Source organism: Centrocercus urophasianus, unplaced genomic scaffold, assembly GCF_019232065.1.
Source record: "Centrocercus urophasianus isolate 14NV4802_14NV808 unplaced genomic scaffold, USGS_Curo_1.0 seq_23, whole genome shotgun sequence".
Taxonomy (NCBI): Eukaryota; Metazoa; Chordata; class Aves; order Galliformes; family Phasianidae; genus Centrocercus; species Centrocercus urophasianus.
The window spans coordinates 16,060,533-16,079,814 of NW_024884789.1; the positions used below are offsets into that span (position 1 = coordinate 16,060,533).

General features: G+C 43.4%; 2 protein-coding genes across 9 annotated transcripts in view; both read right to left on the reverse strand.

The window, feature by feature from the left end:
• Positions 1–15,643, reverse strand: part of DAPK2 (death associated protein kinase 2) — a 45,751-nt gene extending 30,108 nt beyond the window's left edge. The window contains exons 1-4 of one of the 8 annotated variants that reach the window (XM_042824620.1): positions 12,194–15,298; positions 11,834–12,009; positions 10,080–10,084; positions 9,891–9,986 (exon numbers count right to left, since the gene is read on the reverse strand). In XM_042824620.1, coding sequence (XP_042680554.1) covers positions 9,891–9,986; positions 10,080–10,084; positions 11,834–12,009; positions 12,194–12,254 — 338 coding nt within the window. In that variant the 5' untranslated portion in view covers positions 12,255–15,298. Of the gene's footprint in view, positions 1–9,890; positions 9,987–10,079; positions 10,085–11,833; positions 12,165–12,193; positions 15,299–15,576 lie in introns of those variants that run through there. The other 7 variants (XM_042824614.1, XM_042824613.1, XM_042824619.1 and 4 more) reach the window with 7 other exon arrangements.
• A 2,431-nt stretch (positions 15,644–18,074) lies between these two features.
• Positions 18,075–19,282, reverse strand: part of TBC1D2B (TBC1 domain family member 2B) — a 30,968-nt gene continuing 29,760 nt past the window's right edge. The window contains exon 15 of the transcript XR_006169876.1: positions 18,075–19,119. The gene's annotated coding sequence lies outside the window, so the exon portion shown is untranslated. The remainder of the gene's footprint in view (positions 19,120–19,282) is intronic.

The following is a 19,282-nucleotide window of genomic DNA, read 5'->3' on the forward strand; positions in this document are numbered from 1 at the left end:
GTATCACTGTACCTGATGGAAAAGTCTCTTAAAACGCAGTGGACACAAACAAATACCTTTAAGGGAAACTGACATGGCTTTCCAGTCTCTTTCTCCTTCCTCACGTGTTTCTTTTGCTGCAGTTGTTCATGTTTTAGCAAGGTTACACCAAGCTCATTAACCTACTTTAGCTCCTGCTCAGTTGTGCACTACTCTCAGAATCTAAGCACAGGTAAAGTAACTGTGATTGGTATGCCAGCCAGCTGGTTTTAACACTGTTACATTCCGGACAAAGGGCCTCAAAGGAAACTTCCTACAATGCAAGTTTCCAAGCCATGGAGAACTGAAAGCCCGACTCAATGCAGAACAATGTTAGTGTGGTAAAAGACACATCAGAGAGCTTCACACTTGTGAGTGATCCTGTTTAAACTGCTTCCTCTCCACCTTCTGAGGACAAGAGGAACACGAGGTGCCAAGTACAGCTTGGGCAGAATGCTGGAGCTGCCTCAGGCACATCCCTTCCTCCACCTGCCCTGCCCTGCCGTCCAGCAGAACAGCAGCCATACCCAGAGGCAGGGCTGGAACACCCTGATTCGTGTCCACAAGGTGCCATAACATAAAAACACCCAGCTATAAAAACGAATCTAAATGAAAAAAAAAAAACAAAAAACAAAAAACAAACAACCAAGAAAAGAACTTTCACAAGACAATATGGTGTTCAGAGTATGAACAAGAACACTAAACATCTATTTGTATTTGTGCCCTCATATTTAAGACATTCAGTTGAAGGAATGCAGGGTTAGCAGGGTTTATCTGCTATTAGAAACCCTGTCTCAAACAAGGTCAAATGACATCATTGAGATACGTGATTGCATGCAGGAAGCCGAAACACAGCTTGGAGATCTAATTTTAGGTTTACTACGCTTTGTAAAGTTTGCCAGTTGCTGGCTCTCTATTTCTAATTGGATGATAAATTACATTTGGTCCCTTGACAGCAAGGAAAAAAAAAAAAGTGACACCTTACCCAGCACTGCACATTCTCTGAGCTATGAGACAGTGTGATATCTTTAACCCTGAAAAGTATTTACGTTTACTGACAGCAACAGCCAACAAGAATCCATTGCTTTGCAGGTACGTCATGAGCCAAGTCAGTTTCACCTTACGTAAGCACCTCATCTGGCAAATCCATGCTTTGAAATTCTGCACCTCAATATTCTCCATTTATTTTCATGCTCACTTCTCTCTTTTTTTTTTATTTTTATTTTCCCCTTGGAAAAATAGGTTCTAATAATTTTATAATTTCATAGCTATATTTTTGTTAATTTCCAAATCAAAGCCCTCGAGTGCTTCTTAAAAACCACAAGGCTTTAAAACAGACTCCCTCCAAATTTAAATGATTAGAGCAACTAATCTACTGCATAATATCATGCTCAATTTTCTCCTCCCTCTTTCCTTACACTTTAGAAGCAAATTCTGTGAGTTGTTGCTGCACTGCCATGCTCTTTTCAGCAAAGAGGACAGGAATTTGTTGGTGACTCCTACAGGCCATCCACATTTGGAGCTCTCAGGAAACAGCCCAACCAAAGGCTGGGCAAGGTTCACAAAGCATATGCACAGAAGCACTTCACTGGAAGCTTTCAGTAAGAAGTCTGAGATTACAGCCATAGAAAAGTGTGAGCCTTCTGTAAATCAGTTTTTAGTGTGTGCTCTATTTTATACAGACATTATTATTATTTAATCTAAACCAGTATTTGGAATGGCAGAAATTCTGTCTATTTAGTGAATGTGTATTGTGTCTAACAGGACAGTATTTTGGAAGAAACCACAGTGGATATCTAAGCAGAGCAAGGTGACTTGTTCCCCCAGGCCTTTATGGAAGAAAATTCTAGAAGAACCCAAAATGTGGATCTGTTTCATGCCCCGCTGACACAGCTGTCACAGATGTCACCGTGCTTCCTGTGTTTGAGCTGCAAATAAAGTGTTGTATTTACTTATTTTAAAATGCAAACAACCTCTCCTAGAACTCCACAGAAGCTGAACTGCAGCAGATGCCAGACGGTGCCAGAATGCACTAAACCGTTCAAAAGAACATTTAATAGGAATTTTGACTACTAAAATTTGATGAATGGTTCAACGTGTGGAAGGCTTACAAGTGGATCCTATCCAACACAACCCTACAGCTCCCTTTTAGACCTTTTGCACAAGACCACAGTATTACTAGCTCTTATCACAGCCCCGTCAGCCAGGTAGGAATACAAACGTTACGATATGAGAAATGAGTAACGTCATTTCGTTTCAAGTTGATTTAGTGCCAGGGTGCCTTCCAAGCACAGAAGTTTGTGTGTAACACCTCAGAACACAGTGACTTTACAGGGCAGGTTTCAATGCTCCCAGCAGGGAAGCGCTGAGCACCTCTGAACATGGGCTGTGTCTGATAACAGCACCAGCACCTTTCACCCCCACCACATTACAGCTCAGACTATTGTAACCGATGTGTTCTGGGCAAAAGACAACGTGGCCACTGACAGAAAAGCGTTGAAACAGCAGAGGAATCTGAGCTCAGCCAGAAGGATCCACTCTATTAGAGTAAGTATGGAGCAAAGCACCCATTTGAATTCAAAACACTATTTAATAAATCTCATGTTCCTGAACAATGACTTACTACTGGCTTAACAACTAATTAAGTACCATGTTATCAATTAACATATATAGTATCAACAACCAGTTAAATAATGTTACCTGAATTACAGCCAATTAATGCCTTAGACACCATTTGGGGTCATTAACCCCAAATCACAGGAGACTGTGCCATCTCCTGACTCATCACCAGCATCTTCTGAAGCTGGTAGACTATTTTTTGGAAATTTCCCCATCATGCAGCACAAGCAATGTGACCCTTATCAGCCCTGAGGTTGGAAAACCAGAATCTGCATTGGAAGTTCCTGCCAGCCTGGCAAGCATCTCATTAATCTGAAGCTGAAGAATAAAATGCGCATGATACAAAAGCTTCCCACTTAACACATGGAGGTCTCAGATTGAATATCAATTCTCAGAGTGGTAACGAACAGAGTCCAGAGACCCAGGGAAGGTCAAAGCTGACTCATGCTCAGCAGGAATAGCAGATTTGATAAGCTGTTCCTTCTGCTATGTGGAGCAACACCAGTGCATACATAACAGGCATGCAGAAGGTTAGCACATTGTACTTTCAGCACTTAAAGGTCCACATCTAGCTAAATGTGGTCTGGACATAAAATACCTGGGAATAACAAATTGTCAGAGGGGATCAATATTTTGACTTAATGGTTAAGAAATTTTTCCCCTTCCCTGTGTATGTAAGGGATGGAAATCATTCCTCATCTCTTTTAGTCTCAACTACATGAAATAAACAGAACCTCCTCCAGCAGCAGGACAGCACAAAAGCTATGTAATTTAATATGTCAGCACTCCCTACGTAGGAAACAGATATACCAATGGAAATTCTTTCTGTGTGAGGATTGTGTACCCACGAAACTCAGAGACTGAGAGTTATTATTCTAATTACAAAACAAAGCAATTTCTCTCTGCGCTTTGTAAGAAATAAAAGATTCTGGAAATGGTTGAAAGAGCACTGAAAACTAGCAATGAAATCTGCTAAAAAAGGAAAAAAAAACTAAGATCATTCTGCTGGATAGAATAAAGAATTTAAAAATACTAACTACGGGATGGCTGATGATAGTTACAGTCCTCAGTATCAGATACTAAAACGTATATTGATTCTTCTGTTGAAACAAGCAGATGACAAAGAAATATTAATAGCTGCTGGTTAATGCTCAATAATTCAAGTTACTTTTGCACTGAAAGTGAATTCTTGCTCTGCATTTACTGTAGGAAAAAAAATAATCCAAATTTATTTTTAAAAAATTAGAGAACTCATTCAAAGTACTCCAAGAAGAGTTAAATCTTATGTGTGAGAAAGCCCAATACTGCATAATGTCTATAGACAGGAAAGAAAATTCCTGGTACAAAGACACTGTGTGATGTGTGTGAAGGGTGAATTTCCTACCTGTAATTACACCTGCTGTTTGCCAGGGAGAGTCCATCTAACTGGATGACATGGCTTTTAATCACAGATTTCCAAGTTCCTCCCCTACAAAGAATACCTGAGTTATCTCTGCTTTTTGTTTTCATTTGCTAAGTAAATATTTGTTAGTTACGCCGTCGGAACAGTGATTATGTGCCAGGCTCTATTAACGCAGGTTGAAGGTTACATCTGCTGCCCTCTTAAAAGAAAAAATGTTTACACCTGCCTCAGGGAAGCTGCAAGGATCCTCCACACACAAGGAACGTGGGTGCAGGGGGTGAACTTGTGGCTGGAGATGGAGGACCACAAGAGATGACAGTGCACTGATTAAAGATTTGGCTTGGCTTAACCACACCCCAGGTCAGCAGAGGCTGAGAAACTGGGAGCTGGCTTATGCCTACAATAATCAACAGAAATCATACCTTTTGCATGAAAGTAGAGATTAAATCACCTGGGATTTCTTCCAAGCCTGCTTAAAATGTACAAAGAAACGACTTCAGCTGAAGTCCGTCCTGATGCATGCTCCTGTTCTGTTGTTCTCTAGCAGAGTAGCTATGTGCAAGATGACTTTCATCACTGAAATTGTGATTACATGAAGAAATGAAGTACTCTATTCAAGAAGGAAAGAACATCCAGCAAACCCTTTGAAATCCTGAGTGAATCAAAGTTTCATATACTTAAATGACCCAAAAAAATTGGGCTATGGCATGTTGAAGCAGAAAAAAAATGTACTTATTCAGAAGTGGCCAGAAAGAATGTTATCATGAAATACTGAAGCATCCAACTATACATAACACATTATTATATCAATTACTAATTGTGAATTAAATTACACATTAAAATTGATAAACTGATCCATGTGACAAAAATCTATTTCTACAGTTGATCCACGAATTCCAACTCTGTGGCCCTGCCAAACCCTTACAATGAAGACTTATTGCTCCCTAAATCCAAAGCGGCTGTAAAACCCAACTGGATCACTCGAGGGGAGGAGGGAAAATTGAGTGGAGTAACTACTAGCTCCCAGATTTCTCCTTCGTTTAACACATCTGTGATTGGAAGTGCAATTGCTTCTTTCCTACTGCTCACCAGACTCTTATAAATTCAAGCAACACTACAGAAATAGCCACAGAAATGTTGGCTTTCTTCTATATTATGAATAGCTTTTCTTATAGTAACCTCTGATTCCAATGACCCAGGAACCACAGTGCTGAAAAGACACATATTCAGAGACAACCCATGTCCCTGAGAGCTTAGATCCAGCACAAAAAGCAATAGGAGAGATGGACACTAAGCAGTTTTACTTCAACACTTCTGCAGGGAATAAAATGCAGAAGATCAAACAATAAATATTCAGCTTACCTATAATTTTGAAACAGAGCTACCAGACAATGAAGTTTCGTTAGCAATTGAATTTGAGAGAGTAGGAGACAGGACAAAAACAGTTCAAGTTATCAACAAAGTACTGCCAACACTGAAAGGTACTCTTCTGCCTACACTTCTTTGATTTGCCATTCATCACTCTCCAAAAACAAGTGTGCCATTTTCTCCAAATGACAAGATGGGCTTTTTCACTCATCCCAGCGAACAGAAAATCTTTATTAGTTAGAGATACACAGAAGGAATAATACTATGTTTGCAATAACATATCTAATCAGAAATATGAGGAAGAATTTTTACGATTTAAGCAAACAAAAAAGAAACGAGTAGGAATTGATATTTAAAAATCTACAGCAGGAAACTCCTCAAGGTGAAATGCAAATCACCCCAACGTGCAGAAGAACATCACCGATTTGCTGTAAAATCATTTCCCACAGGTAAAGCCTAGATCCACTCCTAGTTAGCTCACTTCTGGCACCAACCAGGCATTAACTTGGTAGTCTACAGCCTCTTCATGCAGAGAGCATCACAAAAAACTGCCACCCTAGCACTTCAGCTTCCACAACTCCAGAGAGCCCTGCTTCTTTCTCTTGTCAGAAGAAAACCTCTTACAATCTTGAAGAGATGCTCAGCCACCTTCTTTGTTAGGCCAGCATACTACAATTGCAGCAAACCAAGTATATTTGCCAGCAGAGAGGATTCCAAACCGCCAAGTGAACAACATGCATTTCCCCTTTCTCATGCTTATCCAAAGACTCGGTTTTGACTTGCTATAAAGATTGGCACATCAGACCACGCATCTTCCATCCATAGGTCTCCCATCTGTACATAAAACATGGCAAAGCCAAACAAAAGCTGAGGAGAGGAGAGAGAACAGGTGAATGTAGTTCCCAGTGACGGAGACAAGCAAGAAACAAGCAGAGTCCCTTCCCTACACCCAAAGGCCAATAATAAAGAAAAGGAGATTTCCTCACCCTGTGATCAGTTGAGTTTCTCTGTTAAAGGTGATCTAACACTTGTAGGCTACAGAGAGCTGAGCTGTGGTGAGCAGGACGCTCTCAGGGCACAGCAGTGCCAGCCCTGCACCGCCCTGCAGGAACACAATTCCCAGTGGCACTGCCATGAAAGGCACTGCACACCCCCATCACGCTTCAGCCCAGACGTGTAGCAATGACGCTGCCCACAAGGCACAAATGTCAGCAGTCCTCTGCAGGCTAGCTGATGACACATTGAGATTGATGACTCTATGGTACAGCCTTTTATGAATTACGCTGCGCAGCTAGACAGAGCAACCTATCCAAATCACAACAGGTGCTAAGACACTTTGTGTTAGAAGGGCCACTGCTCAGCTCTGCTGCTGCCACTCCCCTGGGAATCAGACTATGAGACGGGCAGCCCGGTTCTTCCTTCCTCTTGACCCACTTTGGCTTCGATTGAAGAATTTCCACTCTTGATCTCCTTTCCCTGCCTGTTTCCTTGCCTGAAGAGCCAAGAATCACTTGGCTTGCTGCATGCTACCAAGGAAGTTAAGCTCATCTTCACTTTTGCACATTTTTCAAGAAACGTTTCCATCATTTAGATATGCAGTTAGAGTCATCTGTTACCAACATTCCTGCAAACAGCTTATGCCAGGATCCCATCACAACATTCATAACAGCATTAATAGGTTTCTGACAGAGAAGTTTATTAAAATGAATGGTGAAAGGCATCGTTTCCCGTTACTTGAATAAAAGGGACATTTAGCAACACAGAATCACATCTGGGGAGGGATGAATTTTGAGAACATTCTGTGCAAAATAATTTTCAACCTATCCATTTTTTATTAACTCAGACACAGAAAGAAACTGAATTTGCCAGAAATCATGGTTTAATGCTTTCAAAGAGCGACAGCATTAAATGCCGGAGAGTTCTGTATAATGTACCCCTAAACTGCAAAGCCTGCTGCCTTTGGAAGAAGGAAAAAAGAGGAGAATCTGAGAGCTTTATACCTGCATTCTAACTCTCCTAAGCTTCCAGACCAGCTGGTCTAACTGAGGACTTTTTAAACACTCCTCTGATGTACTATTGTATGACAATAAGGTATTGTCCTCCTTCAGTATAAGCCACACTAAACTTCCCCAGCGTCACTGCTAGAGCTACAAAAGCCCATTAGCAACTTGTCTAATGCCACATGCCTGATTCCTGGTTCCCTGTGTACCTCACTTCAGAGAAATTAGGCAACAGAACCATAAGCCTAAAATCAATATTTGAAAGACTGCGAAAGCACTGGAGTTAGGCAGCTGGTTACAGCACACAGCTGCAGCTATGGAAAGCCTGCTCTCTGCTTCTGCTGACTTTTCCCTCACACTGTGCCCTGGCGCAACAAACAACATTTTCAGCATCCTTTGAACTGCCTCTAGCTCAGCACCATCCTGAAAATGTCCTGGTTGAAGACTCTGCAAATGTGCTGTTTGCAGGGTGCTGCACAGCTGGATCCAAACAGCCTTTGCTGCAGGTACCTTGAATACTACACCATGCCAGAAAAGGTCCAACTACATCTCCAGACCAAGCACACTTGAGTCCTGCAAAAGAGCATTGACGCTACATAGCGGGAGCCCCCTTTCCTAACTGCTGTGCAAAGGCTTTCAGTACAGTGTCTGGCTCTGCTGATGAGGTGCTGGTTTTTAACTTCTGATTGAACCCAACCTGGAAACTGTATTAATGACAAGTTCTGTGCTCAGGAAATCAGAAACTAAGTTAGGAAGACACGAAAGGACAGACATTTCACAGACTTGGTTTAAAATCCTTTGCTTTGCAAGTGACTTTTGTAGCCAGAATCACAAAAACCAAATCCTTTTACACTCCCGCACCTGTCAGCACCAACAGCTTGTTGCAATTGTACTGGAGTAATAAAAAGAGGCACCTACAGGCTCCAAGGCATCAGTCATCACTGGAAAAAGCTCCTGTGGAACAGCCATCACAACTTGTCTAGTCTATTATTTCACTTCCAACGAAACAAGGTATCACTTGTCATTGGCCCTAATCAGTAGTTAGTGCTCAGAGACAGGCGACAACCTGGTAACACTACACATGTAACACAGCTGAAACAAGAGGTCTGTAGAGCTGTTCACAAAATCTGAAAGTGAAAATAAAGCCAGCAGAGCCTACGTGACATTATATAACAAGGAGAGGTGTCACAGTTTGTCCTTTTCCTTTAGGGAATGTTTTTTCCTTCCAACCTCAGTAACAAGCCGACTTGGATTTCTCATCTACAAGAAGCATTACAGTCATCACCTCAAAGAGGGGAGCAAGGCTCATCTCAAAAGGCACTGGATTTCCAAAGCCAATTCAGAAACCAAAATAAAAATACACTCTTTAGCTTCCACTTTCTATCTTCACTGACTTGGTTGTTACAGCACATAATAGCACCTCCTAGATTAAAAAAGCACACTCTATACACACTGCATATATGAACTGCATTTTGTGATTGCTCACTTCTGCCAAATTTTCACTTTCAGGCTAATATTCTCAGAATTAGTCAGTACGTGAAAGTAAGCAGCTATGGAAAATGTAAAGGCTGAGGTCTTCCTGGGATGGAATAGAATGGAAAAAAATAAACATCCCCCACAAAAAGATTTGGTGGGGAAATAACCTGAACTGAAGTGTTTTAATGTAACTAAATTATCGGCCCTTGAAAAGGAGTAGTTGCACATACAGTCATTTATCAAATCCAACTGCCAGATGTTGGGAAAGAAGCCAACAAACAGAGCCCTCATTTAGCAGTTTGCATATGAAAGTCACTGGAGGGTTCAACACTGAATGGGAGCCACTCAGAGCCCTGTGTGCTTGTAAGTGACTGTGAAGCCCCAAGTCATCCAGCCCGCAAACCCACTACTGTGTTTAAGCAGGTGATCATGGTTAAGCATGGCAACAGCCTATTAACTGCACCTATAATTAATATCTGTAGATAACTCTTTATAGATTAAAAGCTGTATAAAGGCCTTAACCAGTCCTGCTGAGATGTTCATTGGTGAATCTTTTCAGGAATACATACACAGTGTTTTGCAGGACAACCTGTCAGTGCTCTGAGCCCACCAGAGACTGTACAGCACTGTTAAAACACAACAAGCCAAACTAAAGAGCTGCATCTGTGACTATGGTGGTGTGGCTTCCTGTTTCCTGGCTCGTTCACAGAGCAGACAGGTAACCCAGTTTAAAGCACACACACAGATGACACCTATGCACAAAAGACAAATGCAAACATACCTTCTGTTGTCCTAGTTGCAAGGAAGGAAACAGGAAAAATAGTTAGCAAGTTAGCACATTTAACAAAACAAAACAATAAATGCCCAAGTGAAATTCCTCCAGAGGAATGTGTTCCTGTTGTAAATTGATATAAACTATCATGCAGTGCATTGATTGAGTCACTATTTTAAAATGCTGCCAATATCCCTGTGTGTCAGCTTTTACAACCATGTCTGCACAGACTTACCTTCCTAGTTCTTCCCCAATCTCGTAAACGTCCTCCACCCTCTGTTGCTTGAACAAAGCCATACTTGGACTCTTCATTGATGCAGAGATGATGCAACTAGAATGTTAAGAAAGTATTACATTCATCATGACCTTTCAACAAGCAAAGAACAGATAAAACACATTTCTGATACAGACACTTGGGACCCACTGCAACTTATCGTGGCTGGACTCACCATGGACAGGTTGAAGGATTTTATTTATTAGCCTCAGCTGAACAATGAAGGCCCAATTGTATCAGCTGGTGAGCAGCGCTAAGCAAAGCGCCCCTCACTGAAATAACCGAGCACAGACACATCCAACCAACAGTCAAACTTGTGAGTATCGTGCATCTTCACACTATGCAAGAGAGAGCTAGTGTGAATATCAGCATGGCAGGCTTCTTCATTGCAAGCGTCAGCAGGCGGACCACAAACCAAGATGACCACATAACAGCGCTTCCTTCTTCTCACCTGAGGCTGTGGTGCTGGAGCACACCGGCAGGGCAGCGAACAGAAGTCTGAACAACTGCTACAAAAAGGCACTATGGTTCTGCCTACAGAATGTTCAGTGCAGTGTCTCTCATCGCACACCAGATGTTTTGAGTAAGAACAAGAGCTGCACCATTTATTGCATGTGTTTCTCTGTGTAACAGTGCAAATTTATGTTCAGTTTCCTGAACGTAATTGTTCTCTGTGACCAAGCCTCACTGGTGCAGTTGAGGACCTCTGTTGGGAATACATGACACAAAATTTGCTAACCAGAGAATGAGGCTGCTGGGAAAAGGGGGAAAGACTTGCTACTTCTACCAGAGTCACTGGACTGAAATCCTGGAGGTGTTCTGACAGCAAGGATCAGTTCTGGCTCCCAAAATGATGCTCTAAAGTTATGGGGACAGAGTAAGACTGAGAAAGAATTCACTGTGACATGTTTAACCTCACTTTACTATGCTACTCAGATACTTGTATACCACTAGGCTAATGATATCAGGAACTCTAAGGATTAACCAAAGTCTGCCCCAAGTTTAGACTGCTGATAGAAGACTAAACAGAAATGAAGAGGCATTCAATGAAGATCACAGAGCAAAGTCCAGCAAATGATATTCACAAACTGCCACGATGGCAGAAAAAAATCAGCAGGCCTGACACATAAGAATGGATCACAGAAAAAGCATTGGGTTTCTAAAGTGCTGCCTAGGTGTGCCCCAGCCCATAGCAATGCTGATCAGCTCAGTTTTCCACCTGTTCCCATGTGTGCTCCTTTTGTCATTTCTTTGCTTTAACCTTGCTTGTCCCCTCACCTTTCTGGGTGGTCCACAACTGCTGCTTTTGGAAAAGGAGATCAGAGACATTACTCATCACATATACACATGCAGCCATACAGGTTCACATGACTTTGTAACACAGTAACCAAGCAAACACCTCACAACATGTTGATGCGTCCTGTGTAGTTAAATACTCACATTACCCCTGATGTTACAAACAGCACTATTTCAATCAGAATGTGCAAGGTAGTGGTCAGACCTCTGAAATCATAACAAATCCAACTGCACTTCGCAATAGAGCTGTTGTAACTCTGGACTTCAGCACCACACTCATATCCCTCAGTTGATGCTTATTTCCCTATGAACCCCAGATGCTGCTCACTGCAGATGCATCAGGGACTTCCAGGTTCCAGAACTCTATTTTGATCTAGAAACAGACATCATCCAACGTTGCAAGAAGCTCCAGCAATTTGGACAGACCAACGGCCTTCCTATAAAATAGGACAAAGTATCAAACAGCAATTGCAGGGCTTCTGCCATATTCACTTTTAAAAAAAAAAGATTTTTTCCCCATCTCTGTAAGCGTACATTACAAGCAGCAAATGTGTTGTAAAAATCAAACAGACTTGTCAAAACAAACCCAGCTTTTGTCATGCACTCACCTCCCTAAACAGATCTGCTACTTTTTTTCTCTCTCTCCCTTTTAAGCTGTTGGCTTCTAAGAAATAGGAGGGTGGTAGAGCATCAATCAAATTCATTTCCAAAAGCATTCCTTCAAAGAGAGAGATAGTCTCTCCCTGCTCTTCCACGTACTTTTTTTGGCTGGTGTTGGCAAAACCTACACAGTAGGACAAAAATGTTTTGATTTCTTCATCTCAACTGAAAGGGCAACTGCATCAACCATTATCTATGTTGGGAGCAACATTCAAGCTTTTACAAATCAATAAGGAGTACCAAGAAGAACGACACTCCCTCTGTCAGCACACAGCACCATCACAGCACACAAGCCAAAAAGCAGTTACCTGCCTCCATCCTCCAGCACCATTTTGTGCAGCTTCTTATTGGCTCCCATACGCTGGGCATGTCCGTGTGTCCTTCTGGATTGACATTTCCACAGGGGGAGCTCGATGAGCGTTCATTTCTATTCACCCCTTTCTAGTACACAACCCATTCATCCCCATATTCATGGGGAGCTCCTGACAGCCCATACCCAGCCTGTAGCCTGCCCTTATCAATGCTTTTTCCCCACAGCAGGGAGGAAGACCCAGGGCACGTGCAGTATTCCAGCGAGAGCCACTCCTTTCCCCAAAGGGACCACAGCATCACTCTTATCAGACAACGGCAAGTACTTCAGCTCTCCTTGTGAAGGGTGCATGCCTGCACACATCGTGGGACAGTGCACGTGATGTGACATGACTGACATTCATCTGACACTGGACCAGCACACATCCACTTTGGCCATGCTTTGGAAGAAGTTACCATTTTCACTGCATGAAGGATACATGCAGTAACCTCATAAAGGGGAGGCACAGAGTGCTCCTAGCAATACCTTCCATGCCCTCAGCAGCAGCCTTGCTGGAAGTCTCCACCACACATGTGATGGCTCAGCTGCAGACCGTGAGGCCTATTGCTTTCTCCTTAACAAATCTCTCCAAACCACTGCTTCAAAATCTTCCTTTAACTTTGCTCTAATTATGCTCTCTCTCATTCAGTTACCTAAGGCAAATGGTAGAAACTGCACAAGCTGTGACAGTAAAGGCCAGCATAACCACAGCACAGTTCTGTGCAAACCCACACTTCCACTGGTGAGCCTGGACCAGTCACATTTCAGGGATGTTTCTCACTTCCACTTTTGATCCCCACATTTTCTGAGACATCTTTTAGGCAATCCATACTTTTGCTCTATTTTCAGAGTGTTGCAAGATGAAAACAAATAAAACATGCTGCTGCTTTGCTCATTATTTCCCTTCCTCTTCCCAAAGCCTGGGATAAAAATGCCTCTTTCCTCTTTGTCTAAATAAATAATTCAAATTCTGCTTTGTAAATTAAAACTGCAGTATTTCTGAAGCAATCCTTCATAATTTCAAAGTAAGCCCGTTGACCAGTTGTGCTTAAGACTTGAAACCACAGTAAATCAATGCTACAGTGGCATTTATCATAATTGGGATACCTGTAAGTTACTGGTTCCATCTGAAGTTTATATAATCTTGTTCGCAGTTGTTCAGAGCAGCATTTTTTGAAGTGTTGGAGCAAACTTAACACTCAGACTTCAAAAAAAGCAAACAAAGGACAAAGCCAAGCTGTGCCAAAAACCCTAAACCTTTTGCTCATCCTGATTTGCAAGATCAAGTTCTGAACCCACGAGAAAGTCTAGCAGAGGAAAATACTCACATATTAAGAGATAGTACTAAGACTCGCCCAAAGGGATTTACTCAGATGGCCTACTCCCTTCATTAGAATTCAAGGTACGTGGCTAAACGACATTAATTCAAACACACCTATTAAAAAAAAATCTAAAAACCAACCACAGCCATTGTCCTAGGAGACAGACTTACTGCCTTCCACCGTCCTCTCTTCTGTGGGTTTCTCCCCCTGGCTGTCACCCAGCAGCTGCAGTTAGCAGGCATCCAAAATAGACTGTACGCTAGATGACCTGAGACAATTGTACACTGCACAAGGAGGGTAAGATAATGAAAGATCACCTTTATGCACTTAAATTTCAACCAAAATAAAAATTCCCTACACAGTCATAAACACAATCCTTCCCAGGTGTTGCACACTGACCTTAGGAAACCAAGACAGTGTCACATTTCAAGGCTTAAACTACAAAGCTTTTGCTGGACTCCATTGCAAACATGGAGCAAAGGAGGAAGGAGGGCCCAAACTTCTTTACTTACACAGTGGTTTCCTCGGGAGGCTTGACCTGTGACCAGAGCAGGGGATGTACACACAGGTCTGCACTTTCACAGAATACACCACGTCTCCCCAGCCATCCCATGCTGGGGCACGGCTCCTTTCTTGTGGCTCTAGTGCTGAGCACTTCAATACAAAAGCATCTACTGGGCATTCCTATTACTTGCTGCGTTTCCACAATGATTCTTTGGAGCACAGTTTCACCTTGTACACATCCCAAACATGAAGAGGTGGCAAAGCATTAATAATACCACACAATTTCCTACAGCCGTGCAACCAGAAACAGAACACAGAGCTCCCAGCGTTCCAGTTTCTGCACTAGGAACATTTACTGCCAGTTCACTTCATGCTCCTAAGTTCCCTCATACCATAATATCAGAGCTCATTTGCCCCAGGAAATCGTGGTTTACCAAAGGACCAAAGCATGGATTGAAATACGTTCTTTTCTACCACTACACGTCCCATATGTAGGTGTTCCTGCCCCACTGCAGTTCCCTGCGGGGAAAGGAAATGAAGAAAGCAGCAAATACACCTCAAGGGGAGCGGGATAAAGGTTTCCTTCTGTAGGTAAATTATGAAGCCTGCCATCAACAGTTTGACAACGGATGACTGGTTTGTACACAGTGACTGTGTGATAAACGTCCGCCCATCATAGAATAAGAGAGGATTTGGCATCAACAGCTCTGCACCTTTCTCCTAAGCAGCCTCCTCCAGCCCCCTGGCCGAGCAGTTCTCCACGAGGGAAGAGTTGAACCACAGATCATTGGCCAGACTCCACGCATCCCCTGAGGCACAGTTTATGCTGCAAAACAGTTACAGCGAAGCAAAACCCAAAGCAGGCATCAGAGCTGAGCACAGCGAGACAACTTCCCTTACACTCTCAGTACTATGAAGAGACCGCAGCGCTTCAGAACTGCCCAAACCAGCGACTGAATTAATAGAATGAACTGACGCGGTGCTTTATGCTAAAACTAAGCAGATACTGATCAGCACTGATGGCTTTTCCTCTTTCACCCTTCTCATCCCCACAGAGTTTTCTTCATTTTTCTCATCCTTCAGCTGAAAGAACTCAGAGAGCAGCAAAGGAACAGCGCTCGATACCACAACCCCTGCCTCGCGCCTGCTGTTCTCCTGTCAGACCTGCAGGCGCGGGCAGCACCGCGTCCAAGCGATCCCCGCGTGCCCGAGCGCTGAGCTCGGTGCCACAGCCGGACGGGGGAAGCCCGCCGCGCCCGCCCCTCGGGCGCCCGAAGGATTAACGGCTTCACACAAGTTACGTCGCTGCCCCGAAGCGCGGTCCGGACGGGCCGTTCTTCTGCACGCAAAGATGAAGGGCACAGAAAAGTTGGCAAACTACCGGATCCACCCCACATTCCCTAAGGGAGGGTTAAAGCCGAGCTCCCCAGCGTGGCACCCCGAACAGCAGAGCGGGAACATCGCAGGGGGAGGGACGGGGAGACCCGCGGGGCTCCGGAGCGCAGCGCCCACTTACCGCCGGGGATCCTCGGCCGCCACCGCGCGCGCAGGTCCGCGGGGCTGAGGCGGGGGCTGAGGGGCGGCGCCGCTCACCGGGAGCAGCCGCGGGGCCTCGCCCCTGGGCGTGCGGGACGGGGCGGGAGGGGAGGGGCGCGGGCAGCGCGCTGCCGCAGGGTGTCGTGGCGCCCCCTGGTGGGCAGCGAGAGCCGCTCCCACCTCCACCGGCACAGGGAGAGGGAAGAACTGATGGTGGCCGGCTGCCGTGTTCCATCTCATACAGACTGCTTGGGCTCTTCTGCTTTAGTAGGTTCGGGATACGAGAAAGCAATGCAAAATAAACCGATTTGAAGGAAAGAAGGCTGAGGTGGTGAATCCATTAGAGACACAGTTCATTCATACGAGCTTCGTTCTATAGGCTGTGCAAGCCCAAATACAGGGGCTACTCTGAAAATAATGCCTCCCGTTTTGTACGGAGGCAAATATTGACGGTACGGCAGTACAGGCTGCACCTTCCCACCGACATTCCACCCCGCGCTGTTGCACTGAGGCAGACAGGGGCAGAAGGGCACGCAGACAGAAGGCGTGCGATGCGGAAGTGCGGCTGAAGAAAAGGCGTGTCATGGAATTCCTCCTCACAGAAAAAAAGCGGCACCACTGATATTCACTGCCACTGCCCGACTGCTTATGGAGAGCAGAGTGGATGTGTGCGCAGGGAGCTGGGGGTGGTGCATTGCAGCAGCCACGTGCAAACAAGCCGTGTTCAGGAAGGCCATACACAGCTGTCACACCATGAAATTCATTCATTTATCTATTTTTACAAGCATGGCATGCAGGGTCTTGCTCATCGCTGGCAAAAATGCACAGCTAAGGGTGGCAATGCTGCTGAAAAACAGCGTCGTGTGAGAATTAGTTCTAGCAAACAGTGCTGTTGTGCTCATGGTATCTGTTGTAGTTTCCATGGAAAAAAAATAGAAGGCATTACTTTCAGAGCAGCCTACATAGAAGCTTACATTATTTACCATGTGGCCTGCAACTCAACAATGCCCAGTGCAATCTCCTGTTATTTCAAGGGACAGCATGGGTCTCAGTCCTCACTGTGGATCTCAAAACAGATGAGTGAGCACTACTGCAAAAAAATGTGCTGTACTTTTCCCAAGTTGACCTGGACCAAATGTGGACTAACAAGAATTACATCCTTCATTTGTTTACTCCTAAAGACGTTCCCCAGACCAGTAAAACTAGATTTTTTCCCCTATGTGGCAGGCAGTAACTGTGATAAATACTGTACGGTTTCCTTAAGTTTCTCTTGGGCAGGTTAATATCCAACATTTGTTAATGAAGACTGATGTGGCATTGTTCACAACTTAAGTGAATATAAATGCTATGCTGCCTTCACTTTCAATTTTGCATGCAGTAAAGATAAAATAAAGCAATAGGAAATTATGCAGAAGCAAGCAGGCTGTTTCCATTATAACAAACTACTAAAACGTATTTCAAAATAATTTTATACTAGGCAAGAGCCTAAAGGCAATGCTTTTAATCATCAGAGAGAAAAAGAAACTCTGCTTCAGATCTGCTTGAAGCAAACCGGACTCAACTGTGCTCCTGCCCAGCAGTTCCACCCAGCTCTCCCAACTCAAAAAATTAGTGGCTGTATCTGATAACTGAGAGGGTGGAGGATAGGAAATGGTAGAGATTTCAAAGGCCACCAGTAGAATTCATAAACAGAAATAGAATAACCTTAATTCCTCATCTTTAGTTCCACAATGTGATATGATTACATTAAAGTTACATCAATACTTCTACAAAATTCTCAGAGAAAGGGGCACACAAGAAAGGACACAAATCATTCTGACAGGTGAAAGGCACTTTTCAAGTCTCTACACCCTGAATAATCCTCATTTCAATTTAGTTTCTACTCATTAGCCCTACGAAGTCTCCAAAAACACAAAGGCATACTGAATCTCCTTCACAATACTACATCCGTGGGGTTTACATGCCAAAAACACAGGTTCTGTACAAATAAGAAACTGCTCTTAGAAGTTGTTCAGACACCTTTAGAATATTTTAACTCGGATTTCTTTGCAATGTTTCTGGCAATCAAGGCAAAAGAGTAAGAAGGAAAATTGAAAGCTGTAGCTTTCAAAGCAGGCAACGCAAGCAACCCGGTAAGTCACTGAACACTGCAGACAAATGGTGCAGTGTCTGCTCACCAGTCCTCTTCCACAAGCGATAGAGAAGGAAGCTCATACCTTAAGTTTCCGAGGGGAATTTTCACGTGTAAATACCAAAAACCACCACCTACATTTATAAACACAGCTCAATAGCCTACTTCACAATTTAAACACAAATCATGGCACCTGAAGACATCACTGAGTCAGTTTATCAGCTCAAACAGGAAGTCTTAGTTGCAACTCACTGAAAAAAACATGAAACTGCTTTATACTTACATAAAGTACTCCCTGCTTGAAACACACTGGCAGGATGCAGTCGTTCAAGACTGGGCATCTGAATTAAGGCCAAAGTCCCCGGATTTTCCCATCTGTATTGTAGTACTCAACGTTTAAATTACCTATTCACTTCTCTGTAAAACCCGAGAATCATGTAGGGTAAAGAACAGCCAGTCTTCTTATTAAATAGCTGGTGGTTGCTGTTTTTTATCTTTTTTTTTTTTTTTAAATTTCATGGTTATCATTTAGTGCTGAGTTTTGCTCTCTAGTCTAATCCTTTCTTTGAAAACCTAGTCATGTTGACAGAGCAGAGTTGGCCATCAGTTAAAAATTCATAATTGGAAAGGAGTATGGCTTCTACAGCATTATATCACAACAGAAAACACCACTCTATTAACTTCTTTGCGACTGAACCTTTTGCCTTCTTTTGCAGGGGGAAAGCTTCCAAGGCAGAGCACACCCTTCCTTTTCATTATCTGAATGAAGATATTTCGTGGCCTTCATGTGTGGGAAATCTTCAAGCATCAGTGCTACTTGGATTCTGCTTCCAGTGAGGTCAAGGAGCTGAAGATAAGGAAGCTATGTTTAGCACTCCTGGAACTCCCCCAGCATGAACACCTGATAGACTGTAATACAGCACCAGCAGACTTCAGCATGTTCTCTGCACCTCTGAGGGGCTCAGAACAGAGGGTGAGATTCTGCATATATGGACTCACAGAGTAGATCAACTGTGTTTATCCTTTCTAAATGAATTCGTTAGCAATAAGATATTTAGCAACATTTAGCAGCTACATCCATCATCTGGACTCACATCTTTGTTGCAATTCTGTCGAGAACAAATGTGTTAACTCAGCTCCAAGGAGGAAACAGGAGCCTCAGCTGTTCTTTAACAGCTGCCTGTACAACATATTTAACACGAGTATGTTGCATTAAGTGTCCAAGTGAGATCTTGTTCCCCATGCAGAATTTTTTCTTTATTCCTCAGACTCAAACCTTCAGTACAGAGGACAAGAGGTCCTTAGGCCAGTCATGTTCTGCCTCAGCTGCCACTCTATCCTGCTTTGAAATCCTTAGATTTCCAGCTGTGCCAATATCTACTTGTAACTTGCCTGTAGAAGAGATAGAGAACTACATGGACTATTCACTTCTAATATGGAAGATCTCTTTCAGCATGCAGTTAAAAATAATATCCCAAGTCTTATTTCCCATTTTTCAAGACAGCTGAAATTACACACTCAGCAACTGAAAGCTTTAGTAAGATAGGAACTGACA